Here is a 20440-nt window from a genome sequence, read left to right on the forward strand (position 1 = left end):
CCTGAGCCTCTCGTGTTTCAGCTTGTGCGGCTGCCTCTCGCCCTCCCGCCATGCACCTCTGTGAAGAGCCTGGCTGCGTCTCCTCCATCCCTCCCTGCGGTGCCAGGGATGCTTTTCGATGCTCCCAAACCTGCCCCACCTCCTGCCTGAACCAGCCCCAGTCCAGCAGCATCTCAGTGGCCCTCTGCTGAACTCAGTCATGTTTATCAACTCCTTTCCTGTACTTGGTGCCCCAAAATGGATGCACAACTGCAGAGCAGAGGGAAATAATTACCTCCTTTGATCTACTGTCTGTGCCCCTGTTCATACAGCCCAGGATGCCACAAGCCTTCTTTACTGCCTGTGTCAGATGCCAGTCATATCAAAATACAGAAATGGGTGACAGGGCTTGCAAATAAAATGCAGAATTTTAACAGAAAGTCAGAGGTGGAAACAGCATCTCTTAAACATCTCTCCATTCCTCCCCTGCATCCAGCAATTCCCCTTCCTTTAATTTTATAAAATGACAATATACTTTAAATATTGGAACACTGCAGAAGACTGAAAAAATAATACTTCCTTGAAAAATCTAAGTTTTTCAATAGGTATATTGAAAAATGTTTTGTCAGAAATTTCAGGGCCTAGCTACAAGACTTTGCCCACCCAGTTGTGACTCTTCCAGTGTGTGTTCTGCAATCAAGCCCTCACAGATAGTTGATTTATTAGGGGTTCACCTAATTTCCTGTAAGTTAAATTAAATTTTTGAAATAATTGTTATTCTTATGAGACAAGAAATAATTATTTTAGATGAGTGATTTATGTTAAACTTGGCTTTGCAGATCAAGTGTTTCCACGGTAAAAATTTCTGAAGTTCATAACTAGGGCAGCTATGACATTTGTAATAGTCTGAAAGCTTTTAAGTGCTATGTTTTTTCCTTTTACTGTTTCTTTTTAAATGTGATCCAGCCGTTTCTCCCTTCTTTTACATTCCCTCTTCCCCCTGATAAAATAAAATGACAAAAAAAAAAAAAAAATTTGGATACAGACTCTTTATTCTCATAAATGAGTATTTGCTCAAAGAGCCTCAGGAGAGTTGAAATGTGGGTCTAAAGAGGACTTCAGAAAGTAACCTAGTCCATCCCAATGTTCTGAAGCACAACTGAATATATTCAGATTCTCTCATGTCTTATTTATTCTCTGATACGTTTATGTACTCATATTCTCCCTACAGTCTGTTTCTATGCTTAACAAGCTACAGTGAAGTGTTACCCCATTACATAACTCTGCCTTGCTGCAAATTATATCAATTACTAATTGCCTTAACAAGGAAAGAAATTAATTTTGTCTTCTTTATCTCAACCTATTACAGATTTGAAGGCTGTTCTCATGCCCTGTACAACCTTTTGTCTTCTAAACCAGACAAACCTTCTTACACTTTTTCCTTAGGCTGTATTTTCTTAACATTTCTCATTCTTGTTCCACTTAATTCCTTGCAACTTATGTTCCTCTTCCAGTTAAAGCCTTGCAAGCATCATTATCACCTCTAGCTTAACATAGCACAGAAAGATATTTGCTATTTTTAATATAGGGTTGCATTTGGGATTCTTACTCGGTTTTAAGTCCACTGTAGCTTTAGGTCTTCCTTTGTTATTCATCAATCCCTCTCCATTTTATGTGGGTGTATTTTGCTTTTTATTTTTTCTATTTAGGACTGTATTTCTCTCTACTGAATTCTATTTTTCATGTAACTGTCACCATTTACCGGGTTTATTTTTAATTTATCATATTCCAGCCCCGCTCTGTAGAATACCTGCAAACCCTTTAGCTCAAAACTATATTCATGTACTCTTGCTTTCACATCCAACTTGTTTACTGAAAACACTGAACGCTACTTCCCCAAGCTAAACATCTGTGAGCTGATGCCTCTTCCTATTTGATAGTGATGGCTGCAGTCTGTATTTGGGGGGAGGGTTTCTATCTGCTGCATACATGCTTCATGGTAATTTCATTTAGACCATAGTTTCCCTAGTTTGCTTATTACGGCCCTGTGGAACTCTGTTGAAGACTCGTATAGTCAAAATGCAATTTCAACATCAAAATAATATGATAATGATTAGTAGTGTGGTTTGCTTGTAAACTAATTACTTTCTTCCTCAGTTTCAAACTTTCCTATCCCAAACTTCCATCATTACATAAATCCTACTAATATTGAGTTTGGAGAAAATAAAACACTTCCATATGTCCTGAAATGGTGTAAGATGTCTGATGTAGTCACACCACTATGTCATGTTCTCGATACCTTCTGTTTTGAAATTTCAGGAGATGGAGGGAAGGGTAGGGTAATGCTGACTTTTCTGGTTTAATATTAGCCCAGCTTCTTCTTTCTTTTCTCTGTTGAAGTTGATCTAAAGTAACTAAAAATCCAGCTGATAGGACAAGAGTGGCTCCTGCCATGTAGAAGCCTGCTCGGTAATCTCCAGCCATGTCCACGATCAGACCTTGAGAGAAACAAATGACAGCAATGTAATTACATTGATAGAAATTAATTGATAGAAAACAGGCTAATGTGAATCAGCTCAGCAGTGTGAACATATCCTTACAAAGAGAGTATGCTGGCTACATACCTGTCTTGCAGCTTTCTACATCATGAGGGCATGAAACATCACCCCATTATAGCATTTTAAAATTTGAAACACAATTCACATCTATTTACTTTGCATATGTGAATTGCTAGTAAAACAAATGCTATACAGTTTAAGGCACTTTCCCACCTAAAACATGGCAGACAATGAAGGTAATGACAGAAAAAACCCAAATCATGCAGCTTTGTATCTGAGTAGCCCCATGTTCTGTGGTGTAGGTGTCATCAGTTGCTGTAATTTGGACCATAACTGTGCCGCACGAGAGAGTTTAAAGAAGGCAAGGAGAGGCCTCTGCTGAAGACACAGTTGGAGAGGTTGCCTGCAGTGTTATGGGCTTCCCTGTTCATCACTTTTCAAAGAGTCACAGATGTTAACAAAAAGACCCTGGGTTTTAGGTAGCTTTGAGCCAACGAAAATACCTAATGTCATTGCATACTGTACTGAAAAAGCAGTAGTATAGTAATAGTACTGCAGCAGTATATGTGATAGTATCAGCTGCTCTGTGGGTACAATAGCAGGTTCATTTGTGGGCTGATGAAGGCTTTGCTTGGTCTCCCACCGGAAAGTTTGTCCACATTTAGTGTACTCCCTCGCCCTTGTTCCAATCTAACATCAGTCCTGTCAGGCAAAGGAACTCTGAACCCAGATCTTTTAGATTTTACTCTTAAAGTAGGAGAGAAGAAGAGCTCGAGAACCACTTAGGTTTCCCTTCTCTTCCATACCTTCTTTTTAGCTTACTATATATACACAAAGGGGTCACACTGAACCCCAGGCAATCAGTACTAGTGACCAGCCACAATATAAACGTCTTGCTATCTTTGTATTTTATTCAGATCTTCCCAACATACTTTTGATACTGTTTTGTCTCAATTTCATTATAAATCTTCCTTCCTATATTCTCAAAAGTGAATTAAAATATTCCAGTATTCAGTCTGACCCATTTGCAGCCTATTAGTGGTGTCATTACCACAAAAGTCACTGTAGTGCGTAAGCAGTGGTCTTTGGATGAGGACTCAGATCCACACTTTACAAGTCACATTAGTCATTTTTCTGCCATGCCATTTTTCTGCCATATCATTTTGTAAAGTCCCTACAGCTTGCACTTTGCTTATCTTGCGCTTTTCCATGATGACTTCGTCTCATTGCCACCCCATAAATCCATGTGCTGTCTCATTGTTTACTCTCTCTTCCCACTGTTTTTATGTGCTGCCTCCCCCATTTATTATATTGGTTAGCTTGAATGCTGTCTGAAAACAGCAGGCATCTCTGTGAATATTTGCTTGAGGTTCACATAGCCTAATGCTTCAAGCTGTTCAATTTGACCTTCTGTAGAAACCCTCCCAACAATACCAGTGTTTATGCAACATCACTAGTCTGAAATTTCAGTTTCTTCTCTGAAAATATGGATTGCTTGTCCCAAAGGTACACTTTCATAGCAAGACAGTGGGAGTCCATCAAGTGGGATTCTGCAGGATTCAGGAAGCAAGAACACCACCATGCAAACCCTGCCATTCTGCCCTGCTTTCATGTCAAACAGGTATCTCTAAAACCACAGAGAAGAGAGGGAGCAAGGTATTTTGAAGAGGAATTAAACTGACTCTCTGTTTTTATAGACTTCTTGGTCCAGATACTTCTGAGCTAAAAAAGGGGGAAATTTAGGTCTGGACCCAGATTTTTCCAGTTTGGGTTGCCATTCCCCTTTCTTCTTGTAAATGGTATTTGGCAGAGTACCATCTTAACTTACCAGCAAGAGGAGGCCCCACAAAACCTCCAGTGCTTCGAATGAGCATGAAAAGCCCTAGAGCACTGTCAAAATCTGGCATGCCTACAACATCTGCTAGCACTGTAATGTGAACGGCGACTGTTGTACCAAAGAAGAATCCATAGAAGCCAGTGAATATTGCCAAGGACAGGTAATTGTTAGCCAGTGGCAACAGCATCAGGGAAGTACTGATCAGTGTAATTGTCATTGTCAGCAAATGAACAGTTTTGGTAACGTGGAGATTGGCATACCAGCCACACAGCAGTCTGCCTGCAAAGTCCCCCATAGCCAAAATGGATAGGAGGGATGCAGTCCACGATTCATCTATTCCCAGGCTGTAGCTAAGTGGAACTAAAAACAATGGAGGAACAAAAAAACTCATGGCAGCTAATATGCCAAAAATGGCATAAAGTACAAACTCCTGTCGCCTCACAAGCATCCAGTTGAAGGTTTTGTGTGTGATGGGAGACTTATCTTCTTTGTCCATCCCAGACGCACCATTGCCAGCTGGTGTCTCGGTTGCAGAATGGCTAGCCTCAAGGAGGCAGCTGCTTGCCAGGGGTCGCATCAGTACTCCACAGACACAGATATTGAGTTGGATGCCACCTATGATCAAGAGGGCACCTTTCCATCCATATTGACTAATCAGCCACTGGAAAAATGGCCCAAATGTGAATGCAAAGGCACATTCTCCAGCACTGGCAATAGCATTGGCCAAAGCTCTTTTCTTGGAGAAATAATGGCTAACAATGCTAATGGCTGGTGTCCATGAAAACGAAATCCCAAGTCCTGAAAAACACCAATATAAATAGCACCAGTCAGACACTATTGAGGTATTTTGTGAAGGTGGAAATTAAAGCAGTCAGTGCTCCTACATTTGCAAAGTTAAAAACTGGTAAAAGAAAAACACTTTTGCTCCTAGCAGTAGCATGAGCGTAGCTGTACTATGTGTAAGAGTATATTTGTGGCATATGTTCTGTAAGAGTAAGTTCTACATTCAAGCAAAAAAGCAGGAGTATGAAGTATACACTATTATATTGCTGCTGGGGGAAAAAAAAAAATGTTAGTTTGACAAGTTTGCCACTGGGTGAAAAATCACACGGCCATGTGGTTGAAACTAGACAGATCTCAGAGTGTCCATACTGTCCTAATTAAGGCTGGTACTAGATCACATTGCCAGGTTTAGCTGAGCTGTGCTCAGGGTAGAAAGTGAGGGAGGACGTGAAGGAAGCTGGTGCATTACCTCTATTTGCTCTTCATTTCCTTGCCCAGCTGCTTTGAGCAGGCTTCAAACCTGCTCTAACTTACAGTGATTTTAATGGCTCCCTTGAAACTATTTGGCAGCCATGGACTGCCAAAGGGCTCAAATTCCAGACATTTTCTCAGGCATCCAGCATGGAACTGGGAATGGTTTATTTTATTCCCTGCCAGCTTCGCTTCCTGTTCCAGGAAAATCTGCTAGCTGTTGGAGACAACTTTCTGGCCTGTTTTCACCTGGAGTAAAGGAAAGGATTGAAATCAACTGCAAGCCTGGGCCTGTATTCAAAACATAAGATTATTTGATAGGAAGTACAAAATTTGGGATCTCTATGTCCTTGTACTTCAGCACCCTTTAGGTTCTTTAAACCTTCACAGAGCTCTTGCCTCCGAGTGAAAAATAAAACACTTTTCATTTTCTGGTTGCATATAATTTGCAGGTGAAAATTACTAGCATCTAATTATTCACCTTCTTTGTCAATCCAGGTTTCTAGCACAAATTCTTACTTCCGGAGTGGGACATGAGGGAAATGACCTTTACAGAGGGTTGATGGTTCTAGTTGGTCATAAAATCAAAATAGAAATCAGATTTTAAAACCCCTACCATTAGCACCCTCAAATAAGGGCCCTGAGTTGTTCGTGAAAGAAATCCATGAAGCCATAAAGTCATACCCTGTAGGAAGCCAGTCGTTGCATACATCCAGATCATGTTGCGTCCAAAAAATCCCAGTGCCATTCCTGAAAAAGCCAGGAGTCCTCCAGTGATCACAACTGCCCGATGGGTGTATTGTACACATAGTGAGCTGGCAACAGGGGCTGGATCAGCAGCAAAATAGGAGAAAGATAAATACGTTAGGAACATTAAGCTGGTTGACTGGACCAAACAATCAAATAAAGCATTTGGAGGAGAAATACCCTTATAATGCTTGTCTCAAACAGCCTGAATTCTGCTGGACAGGGGGCATCAATGGAGATTTTAAAATTGGATCCTTGCTGATAGTGAAATGACAGGCCCTCGGGCACAGTTTTTAAATTATATTCAAAATATTTGGACTTTTTTAAAGGGAAAGAGCTTTTCAGTGCCCTTCTCATGGAACAGTTCTACTGAGTTTCATGCAAGGATACAACTAGCAATATGACAGAAATTCATGTAGTGTTTTAGCAGAAAGTGAAACCCCAGCCATAGAACCTCTAGGTTAATCTGTAAAAATTGTATTATTCAGAGTGTATTATTGATATGACTGGCATGAAAACTCTCTGGAGAAAACTAATCTTCATCTTCCAGAGCTTTGCAAAGTCATCTATTCATGGTATTGCAAATATTTTATAGAGGACCAAAAATCAAGGTTTATTTTGAAGTTATATTTCTCCAGGAAATTTGCAGTTCATTTCTTAAATTTTTATTTCAGTGGTACAGTTTCTCTCAGCAGACTGCAGGAACTCTTCAACACATGAGGGCAAAGTTGCACCTGAGTTGCAAAGATCTGACTTTGTGCAGCAATTCCAAAACCCAAAGCACTGGTCTCTAGTTGCTATATGGAAGCACCTGAAATGTTAGGGATATTTTTGCTTAATTAAGGATCAGTTATACTGCCTGGCTGTTTTTCCATCAGCATCACAGCGTTAAGATCAAGGCCATACCTACCACGGAAAGACACTCTGTTCTGTGGGGATAGTTTCAAACCACAAGCACAGGATTTTTTTTTAATTAACCGTGGCCACTAGAGTGATCCCAAGTAACATCTGACACCACCGGTTCTCGGTGGGGTTTTGTACTGCTCCCTACAATTTACTAATATTCTGGAAATTGGAGCCTGGGGATAAAATTAAATTTGGTTGACGAGGACCATGTTTATAAACCGAACTAAGTGGGGAGACAGTGAAGAGAGGGCAGTCAGCAAGGGAGGGTTTATAGTAGTTTGTAGGGGCAACTTGTACGTTCACCTGTGTTAAGTAAGATAAGAATGAAGAGAATTTGGTAGCTAGGACAAGTGAAATAAACCTGGCAGAGGGATATTAATGGCTGCAAAATCTGCAGGACGTACAGTGTCTGACAGCAGGTAGCTGGCAGAAGTTACACAAACTCCAAATGTCTCATCAGCATTTACAGCAAAAATAAAATTATTTGATAAGCATGTAAAATTGACACTGGAATTCAGTCATGGTCTGTAACATGTAATGGAAGGGATGAGACAGGATAAAGCATATACAGTTGGAGAATCATAAATATATGATGAACAAAAGAAGAGAAAAGTAGACTCAGGATGACAAGAGATCCATGGAAGTGCTTAAAGACAAGAGAAAGATCTGCAGTTGGAACAGAAATACTACCAAAAAGCAATTTTTTTAACAGGGAATGAGGAGAAGAAATAAGCAGAAATTGAAAACAGGGTAGCAGGAGGAAGAAAGAAGCTACTCACAGAACTGGAAATGGAGAAGATTGCTAGGATCCGGAGTCTGAAAGTATAAAGGGCAATACACAGAAAACTTACAAGCAATGAAAAAGTATGATAATCACAGTTCAAAGAGAAAGGTGATAGGAGATGTACATCAGTACCAAGATAAGGTCTATGTGTGTGATGGAGAGAATCCTTGCTGTGGTAAATTGAACAGCCTGTTGCAGATGCAAACCCCAAAAGTAGAAGCACATGTTCTCCTTCCACACGAGACACAGAGCTGCTGTTGAAAGGATCCAAACAGGAAAAATTAATAATTCACTGATCATCCTTCATACTGAGCCAAATGACACTGAAGGTTTCCCAGAGGAACACATTAAGAAAGACTAAACCAGGCCGGGAAAGATGCTCAAAGAACTGGAGGCTCAGATGATCTTCAGCAGAAAGTCTTCTGGTCCCTATAAATGAAGCAAAGGCAGGAGAAGATAAGGAAAATTACCTAGTGACCCGAGACATTATGAACTGCTGTACAGAAGAGTTTTGGAACATTTGGCCATCAAGCTGTATTCACTAAAAGAGATTCTTTTCATAGGAATTTCTGCTGAAAATTGTAGCTGTCTTCTTTGAAGTAGGCCAGCCTCGCCCCTGGCTAGGCAAATACAGTTTTGCTGGTTTATACTTGATATTATTATTTAATATGCTCTATCCCTGATACATTCATATATAATGTAAATATATATTAAAAACAAACAAACAAACAAAAAACCTAAACCAGGACTTTGAGTTCTTTTATCCTCCTATGCTGGTTTTTTTTTCTCATTAAGTTCATGTTCCTGAATGACAAAATAGTATCACAATAGGTCAGTGATAAGTCTAATTTGTAAACCAAATTGATAGATTCCCATTTATTCATTTCTGTATTCTGTGAAGTAGGTGGAAAAGCAGGTTCTCATTGATTCTTCAGTTAATTATTTCTGTCAGAATGAAACAAGCTCTAATATTGCAAATCAAGCATCAAGGATAGCAGTTCATGGAACTGGTAAAATCTTTTCAACCCATGACTTGCTTTATCTTTTTCCTTTGACTTTGAATTACTGTTTCATTCTTCTGAATATATTTTTCAAAGAAAGATCAGTTGCTCATGATCTTTGGAAGTACTACTCTTACAAGCAATAATACTGATAGGTGTGGGCTGAGTAGGATGCATATAATTATAGTGTCTACACTATGAAGCATGTTCACAAACAAAATTATGATAGCATTTATTATGTAAGGATACTTACCTATTGCAACTATGTATCTATATGAGAACATGTAGAGAGGACTTCACAAATTCTGTACACTTAGTGCATGCACATGTTTGGAAACCTCACCATAATGGTGAAGGATCATCCAGTTTACAAGGGCACAAAGGACTCTGTAAACAACTAAGTTAAGAGTCAAATGCAGTATGTTTGATATTTTTCCCTCCTTTGTTTGGTGAGATGTTGTATTTGACTTGATCCCATAGCTCATTGACTTTGACTGGGATAGTTAACTCTCTGTTCCCTTACTGTCTGCTTGCATGGTCTTCTCTTCCTTATGTTCTGTATGAATGAATTGAATTATTGAATTTTTTTTATTATTTTTAACTCAGTGAGTTTTCTGTTAGATCAATGACTTGGAACCACTCTAAGGGGTGAAAAGAGAGGCAGAACTGGCAATACATGGAAGGAAGGGGGAATCTTGGTGAAGACAAAAAGAAGAAGTGAGGGGGAAAGCAGGACCAAGAGTCACCATTTTGGTAGCAGATGGCTTATCTTCCAGGCAGGGTCACAGTCCTTATATCTTAAAGTAGTTTGAAAAAGTGACAGTCACTGTGAGATCAGTGAACTTGCACAAACTGGTTAAGAGCTTGATGCAACAAGCTCTGTAGTTCTTAGGATTATCTGCATTGAGTTTGATCCAAATCCTGTAGGAAAATTGAATCATGAGTCTAGGTACACGACGTTCTTTAAGGCAAACAGACTCCTGTGTATATACAGAGTTCTCATTAACCCATTCCATGTCTGAGGCATGGATACATCTTTATTAGGGGAAGCAACTGCCAATTTTCTGTAGAGACAGAAGGAAGTATTGTCCTTACATGTTTTCTTTCTTTTTTTTTTTTTTTTTTAAGGAAGCTCTTCAAAATTTCTTGAGTAGTTAAGACAATAAAACAAAATGCTAGAGGAACACTTCTACCTACCTCCTAAATGAAAGATGGCAATAGTTACTGATGTGATCCAGGAAGTGGTGCTTGCAAGTTCATCAAAGTGCTGCTGGATTTCAACAAAGAACAAACCAAAAGTCTTGAGGACAGCAGCAGTGAGGCCCATCACCACGAAGGCTGACACTACCACAACCCATCCATAGCCACCATCTGGTGGACTGCTGTCTTTGGCCTGCATCTTTTCTAATTCTCAGATCTTCTCTCAGGGTTTTTTTGCTGGGGTGGTAGTGATGGTGGTGAGGATTTTTAACAGATCTGCAAATTAGTGGAAGGCCCAGTGTTAAAGAAATTAATTAAAAGATTTTAGGAATGGCTTACACAAGTAATTAGCAAGTGAAAATACAATATGCATTTCAGTGATTTGATTGAAAATATTACCTGGGAAACAGATGCCCCAGGAAACAGAAGGCAGAGTAGAAAGAGAAACAAAGAAAGGAAAAAAATGGAGAAAGGAAAAATATTCAGGTAAGAAGGGCAGAAAAAGAAGCCTGCAGATGTGAGGATAGGAGAGAAGACGATAGGAAAAGACATGATGCAGACACTAAGATTTTGAAACATAGGCCCAGGATCCTACCCATCCTAGTAACTTCAAGAACCTTATCCCACCCACTTCTCAAACCAATACATTATAGTAAACAATTAGAAAATTAAATGCCTGACAGGATACCATACTTTCTATCATTCTCTGGACGTTGCAATAAACTTCCTGAACTTCAAAGACATCAAGGCAGCTGTTTGTACCCATCAGCCTCTTGTCATAATTGTGTGTATGGATAAAGCATAATTATATTTGCTAAGTTGCTCCTTTGAGTAGTATCAGTAGTGTGACAGAATAAGGGTAGGAAAAAAGAAAAGATTCCTAACCTTAAAAGGGCAGGAAATCTGCCAGTTTCAATCTTCTATGTATCCACATAAATGGAAGCTACTTCACTTTTCTAGAAGTCTGAACCTAGTGGACTTTCCGTTCCTGAAATGGCAGCCTCTCAAAGAAAGATTCCACCTTCCATTTAGCAAATACCAAAATGACATTTAAAAACAAAAGAAATCAAGTTGAAAGTATTGACTATGGGATCCTTTCAACCTTGATACTACTTAATCATTGCCTAAGTTCCAGGAATACTGCAAATCTGTTTTTTCTCTTTGTGCTTTGTCTCTAAAAACCCAAGTGCAGTGGCAACTTTGACTAAAGAGTGGGAATGTATAAACTTAATACTAACTCTTGATGTTGTTGTAAGCAATACTCTAATTCAGAACCATGACAATAATTTCTTAATAATTCCAGTGGCAATAGGTCTTCTCCCTGTGTAAACGGGATGTATGTGATCTCGAAAATGGTATTCAGCATGAAACTGGGTGTTACTCTGGTCTCTGAGGAGTGTATTAGGGAACCGGTATTAGATACAGTACTGGACGTTTGAACACTACCTGTACACTGTGAAACTTTGGAGCTCCCTGCCACATAATACTAGGGATACTAAAACTTTACATGGAAATATTAGATAAATCTGTGCTGTACAAAACTATTGAGGATTACCAAATGCTTAAAAATGGTCCCTGGCTCAGGAAGTCTCCAAGCTGCAAGTAGTCAGAAACTGGGAGGTATCACTTTATGCTTAGTCTGTTCTTAAACATCCCCTTTCGGCCTGAACCAATATAGCCGTTTTTATAGTGCGAGTAACTTTTAAGGAACACTGCATAATAATTTTAGGGTCCTCAACATCTGAGCATTTATAAACATTCATGGCTCCAGCACTGCAAAGCATTTTTGCCAAAATGGGGCACATGCTTCCTTGTGAAGACATCTTAATAGGCAAGCGTATCTTATTAAAAGCATAACTAAAAAAGCGTATTTCCCCTCAGAAGTTTTGTGACAAACTTGGAGTAATCATGCGGTGCACAGAGGACATAGGACCTGGCTGAGGGAGGGTAACATTCCCACTTTTTTCTTGTTTCTTTGTGGACACTAAGTTCTGAGCGGGCATGTTGTACAAAATGCAGGAGAGCAAAAGAGAGAGGGCACAGGAAGCAGTTTTGTCTAAGAGGGAGAATGTAGCTAAAGATAACTAAAGATGTACTATACTTACATTTATCTTCCCTGTGTGCAGCTGGGAAAGATGAGGGTTAAGGGAATCCGTACCACTAGAAGCCATCCAGTACAAAGCAGCAGTCACTAGTCCTGTGATTTGCTACACTGAGGTACGTGATATCGGGAGGACCTAGAACACTGCAGCAGGGTGGGGGAAAGAAGCCGTCAGAGCCTTGTAGGGATCAGAAGCAAAATCTTTCTGCTGCCATGTGATTGGCTCAAACTTCGGACTAACACGTGGCACTGGACACATCTGCATGACAGACATAGTCAGACAGATTAATCAGTTGCATAAGGTCTCAGACAGCATCCTGAAAATCTTAAAACTCAGCCACAAAAGATGGAGGAAAGCCTTGTGGTTGAGGTCTATATGAAGGAATCTGGTTTTCATTCCCACAGTTTCTGTGTGACCTTGAACAAGTTGTTTGATCTTGCTGTGCCTCTGTTTTCTCAGTTGTCAAATGCAGCTAATAACTTTCAGAGCTCATGAATTTTGTGAGGTTGAAAATGTTAATACTTGTATTAGTGCTGATCTACTATATGAAAATACAGATCTAGATCAAGTTGTAGCCATGTCTTATATTGCTGGGCTCAAGTGGCATGGTCATAGCTGGGTCTGGGGCACTGAAGAATGTAAAAAAGGATGCAACACTCAGGCTAAATGAGCCTGCCTAGGCAGAGTGATACTGAAATTACTGCACTCTGCATGGACATGCCTGAGCAGGGGATTATGATTTCTGCCACAAGACAGAAGAAATCCTGCTACTTACCAGGCAGTACCCAGACTAAAACAGGCATGATAAAATCTACTACTTCCTGACACCGCCCAGTATCTTTCGCCTTCATTAGGCAAACTCTGCCCTGGGAGGAGTATAAATCAGGCTCTACTGCTCACAAGACTTAAACGAACACTCTTTTTCCTGACCACAAATACATTTTTTATGTCACAGCTCAGAATTCAGTCTCCAGTCTCTTTTAATGATCACAGTGTTACATGCAAGTCCAAAATGAGATTACTATTTCAGTTGTGTGATTAATTAATGAGGTAGTTATCTCCCAGGAGCCCTACAGATTTGAAAGCAGTGCAGCTACATACTGTAGAGAATTGCTGGAATGCCTGAACAAAGTAGAAGAAAGCGTAGATGTTGCAATGGGTGGACATGTTGTTTCTGACACCATGCTCTACTTTCTTCTCTCCTTCACTTGCAAGTGAAAGTTTACTACAAGCATGTAATTGAGAAAAACTAAGCTGAAAAAAACCACCCAGGATCTCTTTTTGCTCTTAGCTATTGAGTAATGGTAAATGGTAACGTTTTTATGTCTTCACTTTCTCCTCTTGCCCCTGAAACTGAACTTTTAAGAGAAAAGGAGGAAAAACCTGTATGGAAACTTCCCTTTCTATTGTGCTTCGCCACACACAAGACCCCTCAAAGAATGTAAAGCCATGCCTGGAAGCATTAGCATTCTGCCTAGCGTCCCCTGTCTCCTACCTCCAAGCTTTCCCATGGCAGCTGGAATGGGTGCCCTGTGAGACAGGGGCTTCAGTCAGGAAAGCCACAACACTGTCGTCTGTGCTTGGTGTGTGCATCACCAAGAGCAGACAGCTCTGCCAGTAGTATCCTTACCCTTATGGCAAAATTTGCCAGTGAGAACATGCACACAAAAGTGCAATCTTTATCTTTTAGCTATCTGGGTAGCTGCAAAGGCACTTTCTCTGGCACTGGGGGTGTTCCTCTATTCACGCTCTACAAGTTCTCCAGGCTATTTCTTCTTTTATTCATGTCAATGATTCAGAGGGTTTCTCAGACAATAATAAAAATAAATTATATAAAGCTTGTCTGATTGCTTGCATTTTAGGGTGCCACATAAACTTGTGAAGACCAATACTTGCGTTACTTGGTTACCTTGTGTTCCATATTCTAATTTGCTTTTTACAGAAGAGCAAATGAGTTTAATACATTTGCTACACGTTGCAGAACTTGGTGGTGGAATCAAGAAAAGACTGTTGTTTCCATGAATCCTAGTCTTCTTTTCATGCAACTCATACATAAAGCTCCGCAAATAACTGCATTCACTCTCTCTTAGAGGCTGGGTGGACTCCCTGTGAGCTGCCAATACTTAGCACTTTGCAGAAACAGGTTCCCCAAGAAGACAAAAAAGGCAAGCATTAAGTTTTTCCATGCTTAGATGAAGAAACATGACTTGTTAGTGGGGGTTTGGCTTGGGTTTCCAGTACAAGCATGGTACTTTACCTTGGATTTGGACTTAGCCAAAAAAACAGAAAAAGGAAAAGAAAAAGGAAAAGAAAAAGGAAAAAAAGAAAAAGGAAAAGGAAAAAGGAAAAAAAGAAAAAGGAAAAAGAAAAGGAAAAAAAGAAAAAAGGAAAAGAAAAAGGAAAAAAAGAAAAAGGAAAAAGAAAAAGGAAAAGGAAAAAAGAAAAAGAAAAAAGAAAAAGGACAAAAAAAAAAAAAGGAAAAGAAAAAGAAAAAGAGAAAGAGAAAGAGAAAGAAAAAGAGAAAGAAAAAGAGAAAGAAGAAAAACACACTTGATGTACACAAAGGCAAAACTACTTTTAACAAAAGCTGATATTGGGACAGGACCACCAACTACACTACCTCGATGTAGGAACTATTCAGCAATATCAACTACATAAAACTAGATACAAATCAGATCTTTAATAAATTTACAACAGATTAACTAATATAATCTTGTTTTAATTGTTGTATTAGAAGAAAGATGGAAAGAAACACAGAAATAAATTGTAATTCATACTGAAACTTCCTTCACACATATACCTTTTTACACAGCCAGGGAACAGGTACTTACTATGATTGTCACACTCAGATACCTTCTGGTCTTCATCTAACACTCAGACTGGCTCTGCTGATGCTCTCATGCCACCACAGCTTCAAATACAATACAGCCATGATAGTTACTGCTTTTCAGACACAAATTCAAGAGGACCTCTTAATAAAATTCTCCTTTCTAACTTTATTAACATCATTTTAGTAAGAGCCAGTCTAATGAATATGATCTATAACACAATTTACTGACAAAGCATATCAGGATGGAAAAGATGGGCTGAATGCCCTGAGCAGTCAGTTTGAAGTAACAAAAATAAAGTATAGCATAAAGAAATTACCTTTTTCAGGTAACCCAGGCTTGTATGGGATATGAAGCTCTTCCTTCACCTTCCAGTTGTATGTAAGTTCTTGAGTCGTGCTGCAACCCACCAGGTCATCTTACTCATTGTTCCTTGTATGCACAGTCTATCTGAACAAACCAATCTGTCTCATTCAGGATGTGTAAGCTGCCAGATTTTATAAGAATCCCCTCCTCCCCTCCCCAAAAGTTATTTGACTCCACCTACCCTCAGAAAAACAAAGTTCTGTCCTGACTAGAAATCAGAGAAAGCAAAATCAGGGATGGGTGGAGGGAACGGGAGAAGGAAGGCAAATTTTATATTATATCTGTACTGTACTTGTACTAGACTTGGACTGTGCTCCAGAGTTTTTATTGAACTCAACTATTGGGCCAACCAGAAGGTTCAGATGTGTCAGCCAACCTCAAACTCCCTGGTGTTCTGGGGCAGTTACTGCCAATGTTTGTTCAAATATGAAATTCATTTGTGGTTTCTCTATGACTGTGCTGTTGGGCAGATGTTGGCTACAGCTGAGCATCACATAGACTGCAGCAACTACAGAAATGATAGGAAGCTTGAACATGCTCTCTAGGTCCCAACCCTGCAATATGGATGGTCAAAACCATCCACCCTACCAGAGCAATCCCTTTGTTGTATGATTTGGTTTTTTAAGGGTCTCAAATTCCTTATATACTGCTGGATCCTGTAAAGCTTTTATCTCCCAGCTTTCTCTGCTAGTTTATTATAACTGGTTCTATGTTTCCTAACAATCTGCCTTGCACTAAGGTCATGGTGGCTATAACCTGCTATTGTAATAGTTGGGGGGGGAGGGTGGGTTGTTGCAGTAGCTTGTCGCTTTTTGCAATCTTTTTATTTACATGTTTGTGTGCTTACCTTATGACTTGATCAGTAATCTGTGTAGTTTGTGCCAAGGGGAAGTATGAACATATGGATTGGTCAGCTGACTTGCATAGCTAAGAAACAGACACATTCCATATTTTTCACCATTTTTGAAGTGGGAAGTCAGCAAGTTTCTGTGGTGACATTCTAATTTTCTTCCACTGGGAAGATTCTCTAGGACAGTTTCGCAGGGCTGGAGAAGTCAAAAGCATGGCAAAGAATAATTACAGGGTAGTTTTTGAAGAGTATTTAAGTGTGCACCGCTGACAGAAAAGTTGCCGCCATCCTTTCTTCACCTTCCTGCTACCATGTGGGCTTTTATGCAGTAACCAAACTGGTGAATTGACCCAGCTGGGCAAAACACTATGCTGGGGCAGTTCCTCAATTCAGAGAAATTCATTGTGTGCCTTCACAATGCAGAAGGCAGAAAAAAGTAGCCAGGAATGAAACTTGGCAGATGTGGCTGCTTAATGCAGAGGAGAATTTCATGTGGCAATTGTAGCACAATTAGTATATTCACACACCCCGTGAAGCTGTGAGCCTAGAAACTCTGCCTTATAGACAAGGAAAGGTAGGTGACTCCAATGGTGCCAATGAGGAACAATAACTGAATTGTGGACTTACTTTAGGACAAAGTTTCAGAGTAACTTGTCAGCAATAACACTGCTCACATCTCCCTTCTTCCTTCCTCCCCACGCTGGAGGGTTTTGTGTGCTATGTTGCTGCACAGCTTCTGTCTGAGAAACCTGGGAGGCCATGAGCTGAAAGATGTCTTTATGCTGCATTTTCTTATGCCCTGATATATATAAACTGGATCAATAGGTCTGGTTCTTTCACAGGCTTATTTTCCCTCCTAAGTCTGTAGGCCTGCATTACCTTCCAGAGCCCCACTGTGAAAAAAATAAACTGTGTAGCAATTGTATGTGCATAGATGGATGACACTAAGCTATGTTGTCCAGGCAGATATGCATATGACAGTGGCTGTGATAAACAAGACTACATTTCTTACATAGAGCTGTAAACCAGATGGAGACAGACAGCAATCCAAATGGATTTTGTTGATCACAGCAGAGATGAAGCCTCTCTGGACAACCTGTGCCAGTGTTGTACCACTCTCATTGTGATTTTTTCCCCTAATATTATAATTTGAATTTGCCTTGCTGTAGCTTATGACTTTGGCCTTTTGTCCTTTTCCTGTGCCACTCAATGGAAAGTAAAAGACAATTCTTCATAGGCCTACTGCAGGCCTATGGAGGGTTTTGAAGTCTGTTTTGCCAGTTGCACTGAACTTCTGCTCAGTCCATTGGAAAATACGGCAATGTAGAAAATGAGGTATAATGGATAGCCTAGTGAATAAGAAAAAATAGTTGCTTGAAACTGCCAAGCCTAGGAACTACTAAATAAGCATATGCCATGTAATCAAAATGAGAAGATCTCCACTGAGTTTGCACCCAATTTTTTGTAACCATTTTAAATCCATGAGACCTGTTAGTACTCAGAAATGAGACAGTAAGTCAGCAGTCAGATGAGAAGAAGCCTTTTAAAGATTAACAACCTCAAAGGTTTTTCCTGTATGTGTTAAAATATATGGGACAAGAGCAGGATTGGAAAAGATTTCCTTGCTATTTTGAGTTTGTTATTCATGAACGATTTTTCTTTATTCCAGTACTGTGTTATTTGTTAGTCAAGGAGGTTCAAGTCTATAGACAAAATAAACATCTCTGGAGTAGTTCATTGATCAATCCCTCAGATTATTTTTTAATACTATATTCACAGAAATTATTGGAGATTATGTGGAAAGGAATATTGTCATGGTCTGTCATGACTGTGGCTTAAAACCAGAATGGTCTTATTGATAGTACACTGGATGTTCACTTTCTACAGTCCCTCCTACTACATACATTTAATCTTTAGTCATATCATTTAGTTGGGGTTATCAAGAACTACTATTATGAATTACTACCATAGCAGCTTTTGTTCAACTGATCAGGCTAAAATATTATTTTCACAATTTTCTATCAAAGTATGGAATCTTTATGCTATACCTGCAGCTTCGTACAGTACTTCTCCCTAATCACCTATTGTTTTTCTCCGAATTTTACATTTCAAAACTAAATCTAAGTGTCTCTCATGTCTCCTTGAGAAATAAGAAGAAAATGTACACTGCACTTCTATAAATACTGTTTACATTATTTCTTATTTAGCATTTAAGGGTTTTAGAATACTCTTAAGAGAGTTTACAGGTTTCCATTCATACATGGGAGAAAACAGTTTATTCCAGGTGGCAAGAAGAGTCACTTCTGCTCAGATCTAGTTTGTCAACTCAGCCTTCACTAAGTCCAAGGGCTAGCTGCCACTTTAAGTGCTTGAGTAAGCATAAAATACATTCATAGGTAGACTGCTACATGAAATATTTGGTGTGAAGTGAAATAAGAATCTGCCTGGAACATCCGTACTTCAGAGAATAACCGTGATTCATGATTAGGAAGAGATTATGCTTAAATTCTGTCCAATCAAGTAATAAAGAATTATTTAACCATTCAGGAGTTAGCTGTGTCTTGGCTTTTACTATTAGGCTTGTAGAACAAAATCAGCAATGGTTTAAACAGAAGCTGACTACACATGCTTTTCGAAATGCCTTTTTCTCAATAATTGCAAAACTGAAAATAGTGACTGTGTTCTCTGCTGCTGTAAATGGTTTCAGCTCCATTGAGTTCAAAGTTATTTCACCCCTTTTACCACCAGAGAATTTCTTCATTGATTTCTCAATTGGAACAGGGCTGTTTTGAAGAAGATACACTATATCTATCTATTGGCTGTTTATTATTATAGTAGTATATATAAGATGTGGGAAACATCACTCTCTGGAGTGTAGTTCTTATTTAAATAAACTGCATAAATGTAAAAGGCCAGCCTGCCATAAATACACACAGAGCCTGGCAAAGTCTCCTAGCAGTCAGCTGTGGTCAGGTGGAAGGATGGATAGCTAATAAAGTGTCCTCCTGCATTCAGCAGTCCTTGGTGGTGATCATGCTTGTCCCTCTACGTGAAACTACCAGCTCTTATCACATACACAGTCTTTTTTTACTGACCAAATCTTTCTGAGAGCATTATATAAACAGATAGTAAGCCAAGATAAAATATTGCCACGTCACATGATTTCTCAACTAAGAGAATATTTATCAAAATGACTCAATCGAAATGACTGTATCTTTGGTTTGTAGTGTCAAATGACTGTTGATGTAGCCTGAACATGAATTCTCTGAGGACTGTGTGTAGGAGAGATGTTATCATGGGAAAGTATTGGGAAACTATTATGGAAGAAATAAACAGGCTGACATTACTGCCAAAACAGCTGACATGGGATGCTAAACGAAACTGGGTAAGAAATGTAGATGAATGTGGAGAGACTTGAGGTCTTGAAAGGAAAAAAAAAGATTAATCTTGATGTGATTAGAGAAGGAGAACCAGGGAGGTGAATCAGTTGCATAATGTTTTTAGGCTGATGAAGAAGGTGATTTCTATGCTTGTGTTTTGTGGAGATAGGATAGCTGGCAGTGATAGCTGGCAGACATTGGAGGGGCTAAAGACCAGAAAGAGGTAGCAATCAAGCGACTGAGTGATTAGGGTTTGGCAGAAGCTACCAGACTGTACAAGGTGAGATATTTAATAGCTAAAGGAAGAATAAATGGCTTGTATTTGGACTGGGTTCCAGTTATCCTATTATCAGCTTAATAAATTCTTATTAGTTTAAGATTGACTGAACCTTTCCAGGCTGGGAGCAAAAGAAGAAAAAGCCTTCTGTCCTGAAATCACAGCAGGGGGTGCTGAGCACCCCCCTGCCCTCTCTCCAGGGTAACATCAAGCCCTGACCTTCCTTTAAGAACAAAGGGAATGCTGAGCCTTCATGGAAAAGGGGGCAGAGTATCCACGGGGAAGAGGGTGACATAGAGCCTGAATTGGCTGCAAAGGGAGGGTAGGTCTATCTGAAGAAAGGTTGTTGTTTTGTTTTTCAACAAGCGTTG

At 39.5% G+C, this 20440-nt stretch overlaps 1 protein-coding gene across 1 annotated transcript; it reads right to left on the bottom strand.

Annotated features, from left to right (window-relative positions):
* Positions 1–956: 956 nt before the first annotated feature.
* LOC115337520 (monocarboxylate transporter 13-like) lies at positions 957–15790 on the bottom strand. Its single transcript, XM_030005897.1, has 6 exons — positions 15516–15790; positions 12372–12511; positions 10264–10542; positions 6313–6456; positions 4366–5172; positions 957–2477 (listed from the first exon to the last, which is right to left on the bottom strand). The coding sequence occupies exons 3-6, from the start codon at positions 10463–10465 to the stop codon at positions 2251–2253; spliced, it is 1380 nt and encodes a 459-aa protein (XP_029861757.1). The 5' UTR covers positions 10466–10542; positions 12372–12511; positions 15516–15790; the 3' UTR covers positions 957–2250.
* Between the last annotated feature and the right edge of the window lie 4650 nt (positions 15791–20440).

Source organism: Aquila chrysaetos, chromosome Z (genome assembly GCF_900496995.4).
Source record: "Aquila chrysaetos chrysaetos chromosome Z, bAquChr1.4, whole genome shotgun sequence".
NCBI classification, from domain to species: Eukaryota; Metazoa; Chordata; class Aves; order Accipitriformes; family Accipitridae; genus Aquila; species Aquila chrysaetos.

Excerpts from the sequence above, each read along its gene's own strand:
- LOC115337520 (XM_030005897.1), bottom strand. The coding sequence starts at position 10,465 with ATGCAGGCCAAAGACAGCAGTCCACCAGATGGTGGCTATGGATGGGTT. Across the intron at positions 6,457-10,263 it reads TGCCATCTTTCATTTAGGAG|CCCCTGTTGCCAGCTCACTA; the intron begins GTAGGTAGAAGT and ends CTGCTGATCCAG. Across the intron at positions 5,173-6,312 it reads AACGACTGGCTTCCTACAGG|GACTTGGGATTTCGTTTTCA; the intron begins GTATGACTTTAT and ends GGTGTTTTTCAG.